This window comes from Melanotaenia boesemani, chromosome 18 (genome assembly GCF_017639745.1).
Source record: "Melanotaenia boesemani isolate fMelBoe1 chromosome 18, fMelBoe1.pri, whole genome shotgun sequence".
NCBI lineage: Eukaryota > Metazoa > Chordata > Actinopteri > Atheriniformes > Melanotaeniidae > Melanotaenia > Melanotaenia boesemani.
The window spans coordinates 13,609,978-13,627,958 of NC_055699.1; the positions used below are offsets into that span (position 1 = coordinate 13,609,978).

A 17,981-nucleotide genomic window follows, 5' to 3' on the forward strand; every position below is an offset into this window, starting at 1 on the left:
AGAAAGCAGGAGATGCAGGTGTTGCTTCCGTGTGGGCAGCTGTTTTTGCTTCACTTCGCATACTTTCGATCTCAGCCCAGTGTGAAACTATACCAAGTGCACCAGCTTAACCAGAGTGCTTTCTCCAGGTGGACTCAATCACCAGCATGCTGAGAGGGGTGGTGGTGGCTCGGGCGTTTGAGCAGACCAAATGCTTCACACCTGGAAGAGGACTGCAAGGTAAAACTCCAGGATTAGGATGCCTCCTGGTTCCCCAAAAAATAACATCTCAACTTCTCTTTACTTTAAATAATTTAACATTCGTCATTAGGAAAGATAGTTTTTTACATCACAAATTTTATATCTGTCCTATCTTCTTGCAGTGTTTTTATTGTCTTGTTGTCCTAGGAGGAACATAAAATAGATTGCATGCTGAAACCTTAGGGGTGGTTACTTCCTGTAACATAATGTGTGTGTGCACAGATGTGGTGGTTCCCAGCTATTTCTTTTTCTCTCACCCTCCCCTTCTGACTTGCCTCTTCCCTTTTCTCCAAGCTTTTTACTCCGGCTCCTCTTCTTTGTAGTCCTTAAACGACACCACTTAGTCACCTTCTCATCTTCACTTTACGGTTATTGTATCTACTTCCCAGTCAATGGAAAATGTGACCTTGTGAAAGCTCTGATCATTTTATTTCTTTTTTTGTTAGCCATCTGACCTCATTTTGGTCTTGGTGTCCAACTGTAATCTTTTTAAAGGTTTATCTCTTACTAGAAAATGTGGGAAATGTAGGGTGGACTGAATTTATTCTTATTCTCCCCAACAAATACAAACCTGCTTACAGCAACCTTTCATCATCTGTGAAACTTTGACTAATTTTTTTCCTAAAAAAAACAAAACTGTTCAAAGGTATTAAGTATGGTGGAAGCATGCATGAATGTCTCTTGGTGGTCTGCTTTGTACTTTACTAAACTCATGACAAAGTCTTTGTGCCCTTGACTTTGATGCACGGTGATGTGCATAAAGAAAAAAAAACAAAAAGAAAAAACAACAAAACAGCAGATTATCCATTTATTCTGCTAATTCAAGCCTCCAAACACCCCGGCCCATTTGGTGCACAGACTCCTCTCTCATCTCCAGCTATCCTCTAGTGAGTGCAGATGAACTGAAAATAGGCCTGCTTGTGTTTGTTGGGATTTTTGTGTGTGTTTGTGTGCGGATTTGAATGGATAAATGCCTTCAGGAGACACGTAAGGCCTTGATCAGAGCTGATCCATCTCAGCTTCAGTTATGTGTGTCGTTGATAACAGAGCAAATAGGATTATCCTACAAGTAGAGCATTCCTGCATCTGACCTCACACTCTCTCTGCCACTCAGACACATAAACACACACACAAAACCCCTGTGACATCTTCAAAGTTTATTACAAGTCATTTAAGTTGCTCTGAGAGGAGTTACATCAGATTGAAGGCTTTTCCACTCATGTTTTATTACTGCTAATACAAGAAGGTATAAAATGTGATTGTAGGTGATTTTCAACTGGTTGTCCACTAGAAAACAAAAGAAAAATGACATCAGGACCTGAATGACCATATATATATATATATATATATATATATATATATATATATATATATATATATATATATATATATATATATATATATATATTAATAAAAGAGATTAGCTAAATAGACTTAAGTAGAACAATATAATTTAATAAGTTGTCTGCTTCAGCAAAGTATCAGAGCAAAAAGATCTGTGCCTGTTGTGATTCTGCCTTACTGTCAAAATCATCCTCTTTCTTTGTGTTCCTGTTGTTAAATCAGGAAGCCTCTAGAACAGGTCTACTCACTTTGGTCCTACAAGGTCTGCAGTCCTGCAGGTTTTTAATGCTTGCCTGCTCTGACACACCTGACTCAAATTAATGCATCATTGTGAGGACTTCATCGGCTGTTGGATCCCTTTCACTGAGTCAGGTGTGTTGAAGCAGGGAAATCTGCAGGACTGCGACCATCATCAATACAAATGAAGTAGCCCTGATCTAGAACCTTTCGGCCACTCTATAAGACTAAAACCTGATTTTTGTCACCATGTTGCATATATTTGCTTCAAGCACCCTGAGTGGGTCAAATCCTTCAAAAACAATGTACTGTTTGATTCTTTGCATTATTGCAAAGTCAAAACACAAACTAATGTCATTTAGGTCTCCTTTACAACAGTTGGTGATGAAGCTTTTTAGATCAAACTCAACTAAAGCTGTCATGTGGATTATTGATATGTGAAAAGCGTTGATTCATCACAGCCAATGTAACTGATAAGAAACCTTCCAAATAGGAAGTGAAATCATATCTCAGCAACACTTTAATCCAGGGACCTCAAACTCTGCTCCTGGAGGGCCATTGGAGGGTTTTAATGTTTCCCTCAAATGGAATGGATCCAGCTGCTTGTTGTCAAGTTCTACTCATCAATCTATTCCATCCAGTCTCCTCTGCTTGTCTGGGGTTGGGTCACGGGGGCCACAGCCTAAGCAGAAACACCCAGACTAATCCAAGGTCCCCGCCTTCGGCCACCACCGAGCTCAGATGGGATCCCACCCCATGGCTCCTCCCACAGGTGGTGAGCCTATGGGAGGGAGTTCTGCTCAAGTTCTATCTACTCAAGTTCTACTCAATGCCCTATTAATCTGAATCACGTGGAAGCAGGGAAATATGTAAAACCCACAGGACAATGGCCCTCAAGGACTGGAGTTTAAAATCCCTGCTTCAGTCTATGAAAACATCATAAAACATAAAACATTCTTGAACTGAGTTAGGTTGGACTGAACTAAGCTGAATCTAAATGAACTGTATGGCATTGGAATGAATAAAACTGACCTGCACTGCACTGTGCAATGTATTCCTGGCCCCTCTTAAAGAAAACTCCAGTGTTGTCATTAGACCATGGAAAGGCATTTGGATGAGCCAACACAAGCCTTGCCAAATATTCTTTGTCTGCCTTAAAGAAATGAATCTTATGTCTGGTTATCCTGTTAAAAGCTTTAAGGCTGAGACATGTTGGCTTTTCATAAAAACCTAATTAATGTGTAAACTTACAGTATTTAATTAAAGGCTGTATAAACCATTCACATGTCACAATTTCTTAGCTTTTTTTACTTCCCACCTAAGCACAATAGCAAGAAATAAATGCTATCAAATCTTTGTTTTCTCTGTAAAATGTGCCTTGCTGTCACATCCATCTAACTGTGTTCTGTCTGTCTGCATGTTTTCTGTCAGAGTTTCAGCAGGAGATGGAACCCAGAGTGAACTGCACCAAAAAGTTGCGTCTCCACGTCAAGCAGGACCCCTGGAACCTTCCCAGTAGCGTTCAGGCTCTCACACAAACTATTTCTAAATATGTGGAAGGTCAGTGTGCATCTAAACAACTTCAAACATGGTAAACACACACAAAAACAATGGCAAATTCACAATGTCTGTCAGTATGTGCAAATAGAAAAAAAAAGCCACCTAGGACTAAATGCGCTTTCAGTTGGCCAACTTTTTAGTACACCACGTCTTATTCATCAGATGATATAATAGACTATTTCACTTATCATGGTACAAGCAGTCCCAGTCAGTCCCAGGCAAGCTAAACCTGAAACCATCCTGGGATTCATAAACAGTAGTCATGAAACTGGAGCTGAAAACCAGGAGAAAATCAAAGAGCTGTGAGATTCCTTTATTTTTTTAAAAAAAAGTTTTGTTCTAGAAAGACACACAGACACAAACAGCTGAAACCAAAAGCCACATGACACTCCTGGGAAAGGTGAGTTACTGGTCATGATGGAAAAAATACAAATAAGCAGAGTTATTATTAATATTAATCTTGACTGTATAAACTACTCCCCAGGATGGCTATTTCATGCAGTGCAGTTTCTTGCCATGTAACCCTGAGCTACAATATGACTGTAAACAAATGTGGATTTATGCTCTTATCTATGCCTGTGGCTACATTTTATGGTGTGTTTTTTTTATTTGTGAAGATAAACAGCTGTGGATGAAGTTCTACAGCATTGTCCTGTTTATGACTTTAAGGGATTGAGTTTATAGCACATAGGTCAAAGTATTGCAGTTATGAAGAGATACTCTGTGCAGTGTGATATAAGGTTGTTTGCTGGCTCACTCACTTTTATTTACTGCTTTCAGAGGTGAAGACACGACTCCTCTTGGTCTTACTGCAGTACACAGGTTTGTCCCACTGTCCTGTATGTCTGAGACAAAAACACAAATTGCACTTTCTGCTGAAAATTTGAACTTTAAGTTATTCTTTTTTGCACAAAAAAGAAAAAAAGAAAATGAGACCCCCAACTGTTTGTTTACTAGAAGTTAAAAAGAAAAAAAATGGATTATGGAGATCAAGTAAGGACAAAGAGGGGAAAAAAGTAAGGAATTATGAATTAAAGTTATAAGCATCTTTTCAAAGAGAGTGAGTGAGAATGGAATTTCTTTCTAAATTACTAAGCCTAGATTGTGTAACCTTCATTACAGTCTGGATCACAGAGGTAATATAATAACTAAAAAATCCTGAGCCTTGAGTACATTTTATTCTACAGCAAAGTTAATGTGCAACACTGGATGAAAAGTTTCAGAGAACAATTCCGAAGTGCAGAGGAAAAAGATCACATTTATACTGGAAATAAATGTTTTTTCATGTCTGATCTAGCTTTTTCTTTCAACATTTCTTAAAAACCTCATTTGTTTAAAAGAATAGCTTACACCAAGAAATAATAATAGATGGTTTGACAGGAGGTTATTTGAACAGTAATAAAATATAAAAGAAATAATTAGATAATTATATACAACTAGTGTTGCCCATGTTATTCCTCACATTGTTTTTTAAATATGATTATTTCTTACTCTAAGACAGTGAGAGAGTTATTATTGTGATTATTATAACTGTTATTGTAACAAGCAATGCTTCTCTCTGCACTAAATTAATTATAGCTTTAGATGTGAAGCATATAAACATGGCACAAAAAGGAGGGTAATTTGATTATTTCTCCCTATTTAATAATATATAATATATAATATACAATAATATACAATATATAACTTGTAAGGATCATGCTTCTGTAGGATAAGGAGCACATCTAAACATATGGGTAGTATTTTAAAAGGTGTACCAATTTCCTCTGCCATGTTCTTCTGCTGGCAGTACCCACACATTTAACTGTGTTACTTGCAATACAGATGCATGATCCCTACAACTTATATCTTGTTGTAAAGGTGACTAATCAGTGTTTCCAGCAATGTATAATACATTGTCAATTTGTAATATTAAAGGAAAGAAATAACCAACTAAGGGCAACTTTCCTTACTTTTTGTCTTACCTGTGCCATACTTGTACCTATTATTCCCAATGTTGAGAGATACCCTCAGCTATTCTTAATTTATAAGTGACTATAGAAACATTTCCCACTGTAAATTTCTACGCTTGTCTTATAAAAGGGATAAGCCTTCATGTCCACAACACTTGTTTTCAGAAAGTTATACTCTCACAGGGAGTTTTGGCTAGACCATGCTGGATCCCAGATTAAAAAGTCTGAGAATAGCTTTATTAAAACACCTTCTCTCCTACAACGATGAGTTATGTAAATTAAAATGGATTTGATCCTCTGTAATTGCACCATCTGCATTAGAAAACTCAGCTCTGGATAAAAATGCTTATAAATTTTTTGTGTTATGGTCCATTAAGGACCTCCATGAATGAAAAACTAGTATTTAGATTAAAAAGCTTGGATCGTTCCCTTTGACACATTATTCATTTGAGGGGTTCATGAACTCATTTTTAACTCAGTGAATTGTTGAACCTTTGAGAAAGGGCCTATTTCTCAGGAAATTGTTTTCAACTTCAGTGCACCTGTCATTTGCTCTTTTTTTCATGGAATAATATACGATACCCAGAACATTACCAAAACTGTCAAACCTTTTGGTCACCTTTCTGAGTGTCTCACCCAAGGAATTGTGTTTAATTATCATAACAAACTCATGATGTCTCTCCCTTTCGGTTAATCTCTGGCCTTAGCTTTTAATCTTCTCTCTGTCAGTTTTTAGTTTTTTGTATCTTTTCCTGTTTGTATCTAATTTATTTTCACTATTTGCACTTAATTCTTCTCTTGTGATGGCTTTCTCTCACATCTACTTTTCTTTTCTCTCTAGATTCAGAGATCCAATTACGTCGAGACATGGTGTTCTGTCAGTCTCTAGTTGCAGCTGTGTGTGCCTTCTCAGAGCACTTGCTGGCTGTCCTTAACCAGGTTAAAAACATGAACAGCATGCCTTGTAAAGAAATTGCAAATAAGGAGCATATTCATCTCTTCAGCTTACCATAGTTTGCTTTTTTGTGCATCCATTTTTGTGCATCAGTTCCATAACTTAGGAAAAGAGCTGGACCAGGACTTTCCAGACCCTCAGGAGCTTCAAGAAGCCCAGGAAGCCAGCCGTCGTTGGCTGGAGCAGGTTGCCAGTGCTGGCTTGCTGTTCCACTTCCAATCCCTCCTTTCCCCCAATCTGGTGAGCAGCAGCCCAGCTACCACTTTATTTGTGTTGACAGACACTAAAAACTGTAGTTGCTGATAGAGATTTTGCCTTTAACTGACATGATAAATCCCTCTGCAGCATCCATAATCTAATTAAACTACAGCAGGATAGAGCGTATGTCACAGAAAATAAGTCACTGAATTGTGAAGCTTGCAGATAATGAATCAGACAGCATCTAATATTTATGTTTTTCTCACTGAGGTGAAGCTCAGCAAATAAGATGCAAACTGCCATGTGGATTTTAAGCAGGCATAATCATCAGTTAAAATGCCACGAGCAGGCTACGCAAACAAAAAACCAGAATGTGCTGAGTTTGATACACAGTCTGCCCACAGTGACTGTGTAACCAAGAAGTCTGGATCTTTGAGGTGTACCGCCAGATCCCACAGCTGAAATCCTTGTTTTTTTTTATCCCCTGCACATGAGCTGCTTAACTTTGGAAAGACTGTCTCAAACACAAAAAACAGAAACATCAGTGAAAAATTCTCTCATGGTCTTATCAAAGATAAGACTAGTTGAATCACAATGTTCTTATATAAAGTCAAACAGCTAAAAACTGACAATAAGAGTTCATTCATGCATATTTGTATGAATTAATGGATATGCAACCAGATGAAATGGATTTTAGTGAATTTATATAAATGTATTGAAGTATTGGGTTTATTTTTGGCTTTTACAACCAGCTTGGTTTATATTTATTTGTAATTGTGTACTTTTCTGCCTTCAAAGATGGTGAGTAAATACTAGAGAAATCAAGGTAATAGTTTTTGTAAATGTAGATTAAGATTTTCCTTTGAAGACTTGTTTTCTTATTCCTTTTCTGTTTTTTCTTTTACTTTATTTGTTATTACATTTAATTTAGTTTTGTTTTGATGAGTTTTTTTCAGTTTTATTTATTTTATCTAATTAATTTGTTTTATTTTAGTAATTCTATTCTATTGTTTATTTTGTTTTGTTATATTTTATCATTCATTCAATATTTGTTATAATTCTTAATTTGTTTTTTTTTTTTACTTTTGTTATTCTATTGAATTTATTTTTACATAATTTCAAAATAAAAATTTTCCTCAGATCAAATGAGCAATTTTAGGGGGAAAATTTTACCAGAATCAGCCGAAATCCTATTTTCTTACCGAGCACTCTGTGTCTGACGTGCTGTCATGAACTCATGCTTGTTTCTCTTTCTCAAAACATCATATCAGCTGTCCCTGTGAAACAGAACTGGGTCTCAGTACATCTCAGTCCTGTTTAGGGCATCACATGAAAGTCAGCATGAAAGGAGCTGTGCGTTTGTGTTTTTGTTTAGGCTGAATACTATGTGTGTCAGAAGGGAATGTGTTTGTGTGGCATCCTTTGAGATAAACTTTCAGAAGGCATCACTTGGCGGGACAGCGGGTACCAGTGTGTCTTTAGAAAAAGGCCTTAATCCTGTTCCACTGCTGCTCTGGTTTAGACCTCTGCATGCTGTAGATGGGGAGGAGAGGAGTGGGGAATAAAGAAAAACAAAAACAGAAAGGGGAAAGTAGGGCGACAGAGGAGTGCAGAGCATCACACACTGGAGCATTTGAGCTGCTGTTGCCGTGGCCACAAGCAGATGTCTGCTTGTTTTTTGTTGCTTAGTGGATGTTTGTAAAGGAAATGCGTATGCACACTAATTTGAAGATGTAAACAAGCAGAAGTAAGCGAAAGCAAACATGAAAGCAGACTAAGATGTGCCTGTAAACACGCTGTCATGTGTGAACTGATGCACAGTATTGTCTTTTTCCACAAGAATGCACAAACACTCAGCTTTCTTTATACCTCAGAAACAAGTCTAGCTATAATTAAGTTCTAAAAATATTGTTTGAGACTATCTCCTGCTTTTATGTACACAAATAGAAATTTGCTCATTTAGTTTTACATTACTTGTGTGCATTTATTCATGCAGGGGACTTGTAAGGAAGCACCCACATCATCAAACTTGACAATGAAGGGAATTGATAGACAGAGAAGCATTCAATATTATTGTTCACATTTTTTCAGACCATATACAATTAAATTTTTAAAAGGCCCTCTGTGCCTCAGATAGGAGCTTTTGCCATAAAACAAGAAGGGCAAAATACAGAGTTTCAATCTGAGGGCAGCAAAAATAAAGAAAACGGTTGCCCCAACTGTCCCTGCATCACAGCGCATGAATGACACATATTCAGTACAGAAACAGCAGTTGTTGAAGAATACCGACCACAAGGTCACCTCAACTCACAAGTATGCAGCAGGTCATACAGTTTACGACCAAAACGCTGAGGTGTGGCACCACCCAGAGTAAATACAAGTATGCATCCAACAATAAACAAAGCAAAGACATGTTTCATGAGCCTAAATAAATCAGGTCAAATCAAAATCAATAACAGTAAAGTGTAGAATTCCACAGGGCTCGATTTTAGGACCATTATATGTATATATATATATATATATGTATATATATACAAAATTTGTTAGGAACATTTAAAAATTTTGTTTGCTGATGATACTAATCTATTTTGTTGTGGGGACAATTTGGAAGAGCTTTTGGATACATTTGGAAAAGAACTTAATAAACTGAAGAGTTGGTTTGACCTTCGTAGGTTAATATTAAATTAAAAAAAATTTAAATTGTTCCTGTGTGCTACTTTATATAAATTATCATGTCAAAGTGTGTGGAAAACAGCAACAAGATAACAAAAAAAATCAGGTCTTCTTAAAAAACAAACAAGCAAACAAACAAACTGACTAACTAAATCCACTCATTCAGAACCAACAAACTCACTGTTCATCAAACTGAAACTACTGAAATTTGAAGACCTAGTCAATATCAGTATCCAAAAGTTGTTCCAATTAAGGGAGAGTAAATTCAGTCTAAGAGGAACATAAATGTTAAAAAAACAGCTATTTTCTGAACATGTATGCATTTGAGAACAAATGCTAAACTTCATTGTATCTCTACAAGAAGGGTTCAGTTATGAAACAGCTCCAATAAAAACATGTCAAACAGATACATTTAAACAAATGATAAAAGTTCTTTAAATAAAAGATATGAAACAATCAGTTAATAAATTATGGTTGATTAAGAGAGAATATTATTTTCATTGTGTTTTATGGTTGCAATGTGCTAAATATCTTGATAAAATGCTGTGTTATTAAGTGTTATATGGTTCACCACATTTTGTTGGGCCATAAAAGTGTTATAAAAATCTGAAATTGCTACACCTGTTGCACAACTACAACTAAACTCTAAGAGGGTTCTGTGCATAGTTGCTTTAAGTAAATGATTTGACTATTTCCTTTACCACTGCATTGTTAGTAATGTCTCTTTCTCCTCAGACTGATGAACAGGCCATGCTGGAGGACACTCAGGTTGCCCTGATCGATCTGGAGAAGGTTACTTTCTACTTTCAGCAGTTTGAAGGAGAGCCACTGGTTGCCAGTATGTACACTAAATCTGTTTTCTTTTAAACATATGAAGCTAAATTGTTATTTGACACTTAAGCTTTTAAATTTGGGTAAAAAATTAGAGTGCTTAATTGTGTGTGTCTCCTCTGACAGACATGCCCATTTCATACAAGGTGGAGGGCACCCGTCAGGCTTTGAAAGTCTGCTTCTACCTTGAGAGCTTTTACTTCTCACAGCTCCCTTACAGGCTGAAAAACGGAGGAGGCGTCAAAATCTACCCAGTGCTCTTCACACAAGGTATAGTGAGCCTGGTTCAGGAACTGTAAGTTAGCAAGTAGATGAAAGTCGCTTTGTGCTGTAGATGATCATGAACACTGGCAAGATGATGTATACACCCCTTACTTTATCTTTAACTTTGTCTTTTCATCCCTATCTAGCGCTAGAGAGTATGGAGGGATACTACTACAGAGACAATGTGTCAGTGGAGGAATACCAGGCTCAAATTAATGCTGCCTCGTTGGACAAGGTCAAACAGTACTACAAGAGACTGAGGTATAGTGTGAGAGACACATACACATCTTGTTTTTAGATCTAATATAAATCAAGGTGACCTTCCGTTTTGTTGGGCTTGACTTTCTTAACACCCAGCAGTGTCTCAAGGTGACTGGCTGAGAGAAGCACAGTGGAAATGTTTTGTGATTGGCTGTGAATGCGCCCAGCAGGGGCAGCGGTGATTGGATGAGAACGCCCAGCGTGTCACCAGGTTTGGTGCAACGCCTCTGTACAGCTGCTGCACTCATTGCTACTTTACGCCGCAATGGTTGCTGTACACTCAAGACCCCCTGTGAATGGCCAGGTGTGGATAATTTAATGCAATGGAAAGACATGAAAAGAAATTTTTCACTGTAACTTCCTAAGTGTGCGAGTAAGGAAGTTCTAATGTGTAAAGCAGCTCCGTATAGACAGCTTATAGAGAGCTGCGAAGCTTAAAATTTGATGTGACCTGAAACGTCTGTTTTCCTTATCAAGCACCTGGAGGGGACCTCACCTAAATATCCGCTGCAGACTGCATGGATAATTAGAATTGAAAGGAGAGTCGAGCGTATAGATAAACTTTGGTCTTGTTATGGGAAACTCTGCTGTGGAGGTTTGGATGATTTATGACTCAGGCACTCATGCCTCATCAGTGCACAGCACAACAATAATTTACAGGCGTTGCTCTCTCTGTAGGGTGTGTTTTATATTTGTTTGTGATGTTTAGTCTTGATGGTTGAAAAGTGAGCGCTGCATTTCCCAAATCACAGCTATGAATGGCAAATTGTGCTGGGATATTTAATCTTTTTGTGCATCATGCATTTCTTACTGCCCTTCTGTTTCTTTGTGTCATATTTTCTGCTCCATCTTTTGGGACTTCATAACCTTTTATAGAAGAAAGTTGGCATTTTGTATCATCCACTTCATTTTGTGGAGTTCATTTTTAGACAGCACTGTTTAAAATGTCACTATTCTGACATTGTATTTTAATTTCTTGCTACCCTTTAGCACCAAATCATCCTAATTCTTATACAGCTTAACAATGAAAACAATACATGTTTTCCAGAAGCGCCTTTGGTTTACATTTTAGTGCCAAGTCCTGCACAATTTGACTTGTATGGAAAGAATCTAACTTGACACTGAAGGCCCGACAGTAACATGTAGCAGATGTGACTAACAAGACATGAACAACTAGGGATGGTAATTTGGGGGGCATGAGGGATGATAGGTAAGGATATAGACAAGCCATATGCTTCAGGGAAGCAGCTACAGTGAATTGAGCAAGCTCTCCGAGCTCTAATGTCTCATACTGAGCATACATTGCACAGTGGTGGGGGGAATCAGTGGCAGTTAAGCTGACATGTAAATGCACCAAAGGAAGAAGCATTCATACAAGTAAAATGAGCCTTTTTCAAAGCAGATAAAGAGCAGGATGACCAGATATTTTCTAGTTAGGTCAAAGTGAAGAAATTTGCATAATTGAAATGATAAATTTTGAAATTTTAGTGAAAAAAAAAATAAACAAAAGGGCATTATTAGTAGAGTCACGCAAGTCAAAGAAAGAGACATTGATGCAGGATGAGAAAAGACAAGAAACAGCACCGGACTAATTTTACTGTCTGGAGAGGGCTCATAAAAGAGCCTTTGTGGGGTATTTGGGCACCAAAGGGCAAAAATCAGCCAAAGTTCAGTAGTGCTGCTTTAAACTGATTATCATTTAAAAGATTAATTTGACAATTTATCATTTCAGTTCATATAAAAGTGAAAGGAAGAAAAAAAATATAAGCAGAGGGACTATTGTCTGATTTATGAACTTGGCATTCAACAATTACAACCTGACAAAGTAGGAATAAATGATGCAGTAGGCCTTTGTTTTCATTATGTCACAGGGTTTTTAATTAATTGTCTTAAAAAGAATGAGAATGATTCATTAATATTTAATTGCCCTTTTTTAGTTAGCTTCCATTTTCCCTGCTCAGTGTTTTAAAATCATTAAGTCCATTTTTATTGTTCAGAATGATAAAATATGGATGGATTTTTATTATTTCTAGCCTTCATTTAAAGGACCCAAGGGAAAAAAGATGATAAAATCAGCATTTCCACACAATTTTCATTGTTTAAGAAATGGTGCAGTACATTTTCTGCTGTTTTTTTTCAGCAGTCAGTAGTCTCTCTCTCAACAGTAACTATCATTACCAGTAGTTTTCTTTTGCGGACCGCCATCTGTCTTTCTGCTGACCACAGACTAGGCCATGATGTCACTTCTCTCTCCATTGCGGCATTCCAACCTCAGGCACCTTGTTATCCTTGGAGCTGGGCCACAGCAGTGTTGGGTTAAACCCACACTGTAAGCCAGAGCCAGAGGCTGACTGGCAGACAGATAGACAAAGCCCTGCACACAGTACTGAACTGAATGATCCGCAGGGCCATGTTCAAGGTTTACATGCTGCCGGAGAGATTGCAGTCACTTCTGAGAATTTAAGGCCCCTAAAGTGTTTGTTTAGTCACCAGAAAGAAGTTTTCTAACTTTGTAGAAAAATAATAGTAGGGACTATTAATACGTACTGGTAGATGGATCATTTTTATTAGTTATCTCTATACTGTGTCTTTTATAGGGAGAAACATGCTTTTCTGTAGAAACAACTTATATGAGTACACATAAGCCTTGTATTTTATATCAAAATTCAAAATCAGAAATAAATGCTAGGCCATTTTGCCTTTGCCAGCATGTATTGCGGGTGTGGTGTGCTGCACTGAGTCACTATAAAACATAAACCCCAAAAACATAAACTCACAGGTCAAGTCAGCCATTTAAAGGTAATGTAGAGCCAGAACCTTTGCAAACTTTGTTTCCTAGCTGATATGTGCATTTGGACAAAAACTATGAAATCATCTTGTTAAGTAGAAAAACACTAATAAACTGTTAAACAGAATTCACTGTATTTCTTTAAGGTACATATAGAATGGATTTTGGAATAGGAAAGGATTTGATTGAGAGTGTTTTAAAACCAGGGTAGAGCAGAAAAAGGGGAAGACATTATTGCAGACTTGTTATTCTATCTCATTTTGCTCTCGCTGACAGGACATTTCAGGAGTGCATTGGGTTTCCCTCTCGTTTGCTTGCTCACTATTGATTTACAAGCAGCAGTATGAGAGAATGGAGGGTAAAATCACTGCATTCAGTCTGCTGCTGAGCTGTATGTGAATCAAATATTGGTGTTGCAGGTGCACTGTGAGCAGGCCTGTCTAAATCTATATTTTTGCTTTACAAGAGAAACGAAAAGCTTATACTGTAGCCACTGGGTGAAATCTAATGTTTCCCATCTTTTCGATTTTTTTTTTTATAGCGTTATTCTACACAGTCTGATAAGTGGTCTATAATGATGGCATGGTAGCTGAAATATGAGCAATGAGCTTGAATGTATAGCTCTGCCCAGCGGCTGATATATAATATTATTATGGGCTGTTAATTTTCATGCTTTGTTAGTTATACAGTCTTCTGTCATCACCCAGCACAGCTTGTTAGTCATTTGGTCTCTGCTTCTCCACAAGCAACCGGGAATTGGTAATCAGGCTGCTTTAGAGTTGTTTGGTTTAGTTAAGTAAGAATACTAAAAGCTTGTAGCAGGTAAGTGTTTCAGTTTTGGCTCAGTAGCAGGCTCCCTCAATTCTGTCTTTATCCCTGTTTCCTGCATTTGGAGCAGAGATTAGGCTCATTGTTATCTTACAACCGAATGTTTGGTTATGACTTTAGGTTAGGTGAGGAAATTATTAATCTGAAGTGCCAAGTTTCCATCTAACATGACTGGCAGCACTATAATGGTAATGAAATGACCAACTGGAGTTGGAGAAAATTAACCATTTTCTTTATGTATGAATACTGGAAATTGGTTCATCAGACAGATATATTATTATGACATCACTGCATTGATACTGAAACATCTTTATGTAGACAACATATTACTGTTGGACATAGAAATTATTTAAAGTATTTTGACAGAAGTTTCCAGCCTCAAACTTTTGTGCTTCTGACTTGATTTGATGGCAAGTTGACATTCGTTATGCACATTTATGAGGTTGTTGTTTCCCTGAAGCAACCACAGAGCGAGAAACCACACTTCACAACTTTGTGTTCCAGCTCAGAGCAACACGTGACAGCTACGTTTTGCTTTATGGCACCGCATCCTGCAAGGAACTGCATATCAACAACAACATCAGACTGGCTTTTATTTGCTGTAGAGAGCTCAGAGAAGAGTCAGGATGCAAGACAGATGCAGAATTAGCCTTAGTTAGAAGGCGAAAATCTGGCAAAGTTTAGTAGTGCCACTACGGACTGCATTTAGTGAGATATCATTAGCAAAAACATTAGAAACCATTGCTTAGTCTTTCATTATAATCTAAAAACTGGCCATATTATTTATTGTGTGAAACATTAAACATAAAAGTAAAAAGGAACTAAGGCTATCAAATCAATGAAGCAAGATTCATAGAAAAGCGTTTTGTATATCGGAGGTTTTGCTTCTTATTGGCTTTAAATGTTTAGCATTACTAAATTTAAAGTCTGCTTTGTTTAGTGTTGCTTGCTCTGCAAATTTTTCAAACAGCAGAATGTTAAAGCATCAATGTGAATCCTTCTTAAATACAGTAGTTATCCTTGAAAAACAGAGAAGTGGAAATACTGAAATAACACACAAATACCTCAGAACAGTACACAATACAGCCCTTAAGTAAATGTACTATTTAAGTTTTTATATCTGTCTTATCTAAGACATGGCTTCATCTTGATAGTTTGAAGAATTTAAGTCATTTGAGCAATTTTTTATATACACAATATTGCAATAAGTCTGTATATTTGCCTACCTCTGGCACAATCTGGTTGTACATTTCTTTTCAATAAGATCAGAGCTTCTCTGACTGGTGTTTCATCACTTTAGAAAATGCTTCTGTCTTTGTAGCTGCAAACGGAGGCCCAGCTCAGTATCTCTGAGGAAGGTGGTGAGGCTTTGTTCTGCTCCAGCTACTGTGCACTGAACCCCTGTTTATTAAGCCTGGAGGGCTGAGCTGCTTCCATTTAACACTTCTCATCCATACTGCATGGCTTTAATTATTACAGCTCCACATTTAGTGATGCTTCATGCTTAAAAATAAAGACTTTGATTCATTGCTTTAGGTTTAGTCTTTTTTTTAAATTACCTTTTGAGGCAGCGAAGAATCTTTGTATTCATTCACATTATAACCAGGATGCTAAAGTTGACATATATTTGGTCATAAAAATGTATCTGCTTGAATTAGAGGGAATCATAAGGTAAAGAAATTACCTACAGCACATTTCATTCACACACTTATGCCTTTGTCATTACAGCAGCATCACTGTGGGGCATATGAGGGCTCCTGAAAGCCCCTCATTACCCCCCTCCCCATCAGATGGGGAATCTAATAACATTGAGTGTCATTCATCGTGGTCTTGTGAGTAATTTACATGGAGCAACACGCACTGTCATAAATTCTAGCTAATTTACTTCTATCCTACTATACAGATGAGTGTAAAACCAAAATTGCTCAATTGAAACTTTTGTCCTATCTTTTAGAGTGTTTGGGGGATTATTTAAGATCCTTTTGTACCCTTTGAATGAAGGAAATGATGCTAATAAAACCATTCCCACATGGCTTTTTTGAACACATGTGCCTCCTTTTCTTGACATGGCAGCTGACTTCTTCTGCCTTTGTGCTATAAAAGAGTCTTGAGTGTCGCATTGTCATGAAAGAAGTGGAAACAAAGAGAATAAAAGTGTTCTCATTGGCCCAGTAAAATAAACCAGCTACACACAGAAAACGCCATCTTTGGCCTGCAGCCAAATTCTCCATTAGCTCCTTATGAGAAATGCTATTGGATGAGTGTGTGTGGTCGGCAGGTGGTTGGTCATTGCTTAAAGAGCCAAAGGCAGGCTTCACCTATGATCTTGAGCTCCAGTAAAAGCAAAAATACAAGGGGGGGGGGGCTTGCATAACAGAAGAAACCATGACAATCCTGATCACACACAACTCCTATAACTACTGTTTTTGTTGCACTGAGACTACCAGATGGTGGGTGGGGGTTTGCATTGTCATGAGTTTCTCATAAGAAATGGAGAATTAAAGAGGCAAAGTTGTTCTATATATTTATATATAAACTAGTGCAAAAGTATGCCATTGAAACGTTGCAAAAGCTGCATTATCAATAATAAATGTTTCTTAAGGTGCTTTGTTTCCAAAGTTTTGGCTCAGTTATGGAGATGTAACGCAGGTCCTTTTCACTTGCAGTCTGAATCCTACTATTTTATCATTAGAGACCTCCAGGAGAGGCAGTCTTGTTCTTTGTGCTGTGCTTGGTATTTTCTGAACAGCTCTTACAGGAAGACAGTTGTTGTTATTTTGCCTATGCAAAAAAAAAAAAAAAAAAAGTCCATGAGCACTATAAGGTCCTTTACTCAGTCTTAAAGAGATAAATAAATGTGTACAGAAGCAGAGATGCCAAACCCGTCTCTTATCTGCCATATTGTATTGTACATTGTGGTTTATTGATAAAGTAAGACCATATCACCAATAACAGCGACAATTTTGGTCCATTCACAGCTGTTAACAGGCTATGCCTGCAACCAGTCAGGTGAGGGGCTATTTCAGGAAAATGTTTTGATCAATAAATTTCTCTAAGAATTTTTCTCACGTTATGTCTGTTGGGCCCGCTAGTAGAATGATGTTCTGTTTGGAGGTTTAAGCTTTCATTTACTCAAGGGTTTGTTTTTGTACTCTCCTTTTACAACAGCGCAGGGAAGTATGCACACACCTAAATTTGCCTTGATAATTTTTTACAACCCTGAGGTGCACCACATAAAAACAAAGGACAGCTTATTTTAGAAAAAACTATATTTCTCAAAACACAACAGAAAATACAGAAACTTTTCAAAGAACAGAAACTAAAATGGAAAACAGTACATTTTTTTTAAATGCACCATAAAAAGTAGAGAGTGTATATTCCACTCTATGACTCAAGTTTATTGTGATCATCTTTTGAATGTTAAGGCCATCTTGAACCAATTACATGGGCTATTAGGTCCTTCTGAACCTTCATCAGTCTCTCCTTGTAGTCATTTTGTGGAGCATGCCATAAGATTAATGCATAGTTTGGTAGATCGGGATTTAAAACCTAGAAACCTGTAACAAGTGAATGTGTAAAATGTTTAAGGTGCTCATCTCAGCTTATTAGCTAAATGGTTAAAGGAAATGTTTTCTGCAGGCTTAGTCATCCATTTTAAACATGGACTCAAGGGAACCCTTAAACAACACATCTTAGAGCTTGATGAACGGGACATTGTCAGGCATCAGAAAGAACTCAGGTTCCACTTAAGCAGCAAATGGTCTCAGGATCTCATCCCGGAACATAATAGTAGTCAAGGCATCTCTGGCAAGCACATGGAGGTCTGTGTGGCCCTCCAAGGATATGCCCC

General features: G+C 37.4%; 1 protein-coding gene across 2 annotated transcripts in view; it reads left to right on the plus strand.

The window, feature by feature from the left end:
• The window catches only part of prex2 (phosphatidylinositol-3,4,5-trisphosphate-dependent Rac exchange factor 2), a 92,970-nt gene that overhangs the window by 63,622 nt on the left and 11,367 nt on the right, over positions 1-17,981 (plus strand). For both annotated transcript variants that reach the window (XM_041968578.1, XM_041968579.1), the window contains 8 exons: positions 129-219; positions 3,253-3,381; positions 4,162-4,203; positions 6,175-6,272; positions 6,382-6,528; positions 9,895-9,997; positions 10,117-10,260; positions 10,401-10,515. In XM_041968578.1, the coding sequence (XP_041824512.1) occupies positions 129-219; positions 3,253-3,381; positions 4,162-4,203; positions 6,175-6,272; positions 6,382-6,528; positions 9,895-9,997; positions 10,117-10,260; positions 10,401-10,515 (869 nt within the window). The remainder of the gene's footprint in view (positions 1-128; positions 220-3,252; positions 3,382-4,161; positions 4,204-6,174; positions 6,273-6,381; positions 6,529-9,894; positions 9,998-10,116; positions 10,261-10,400; positions 10,516-17,981) is intronic.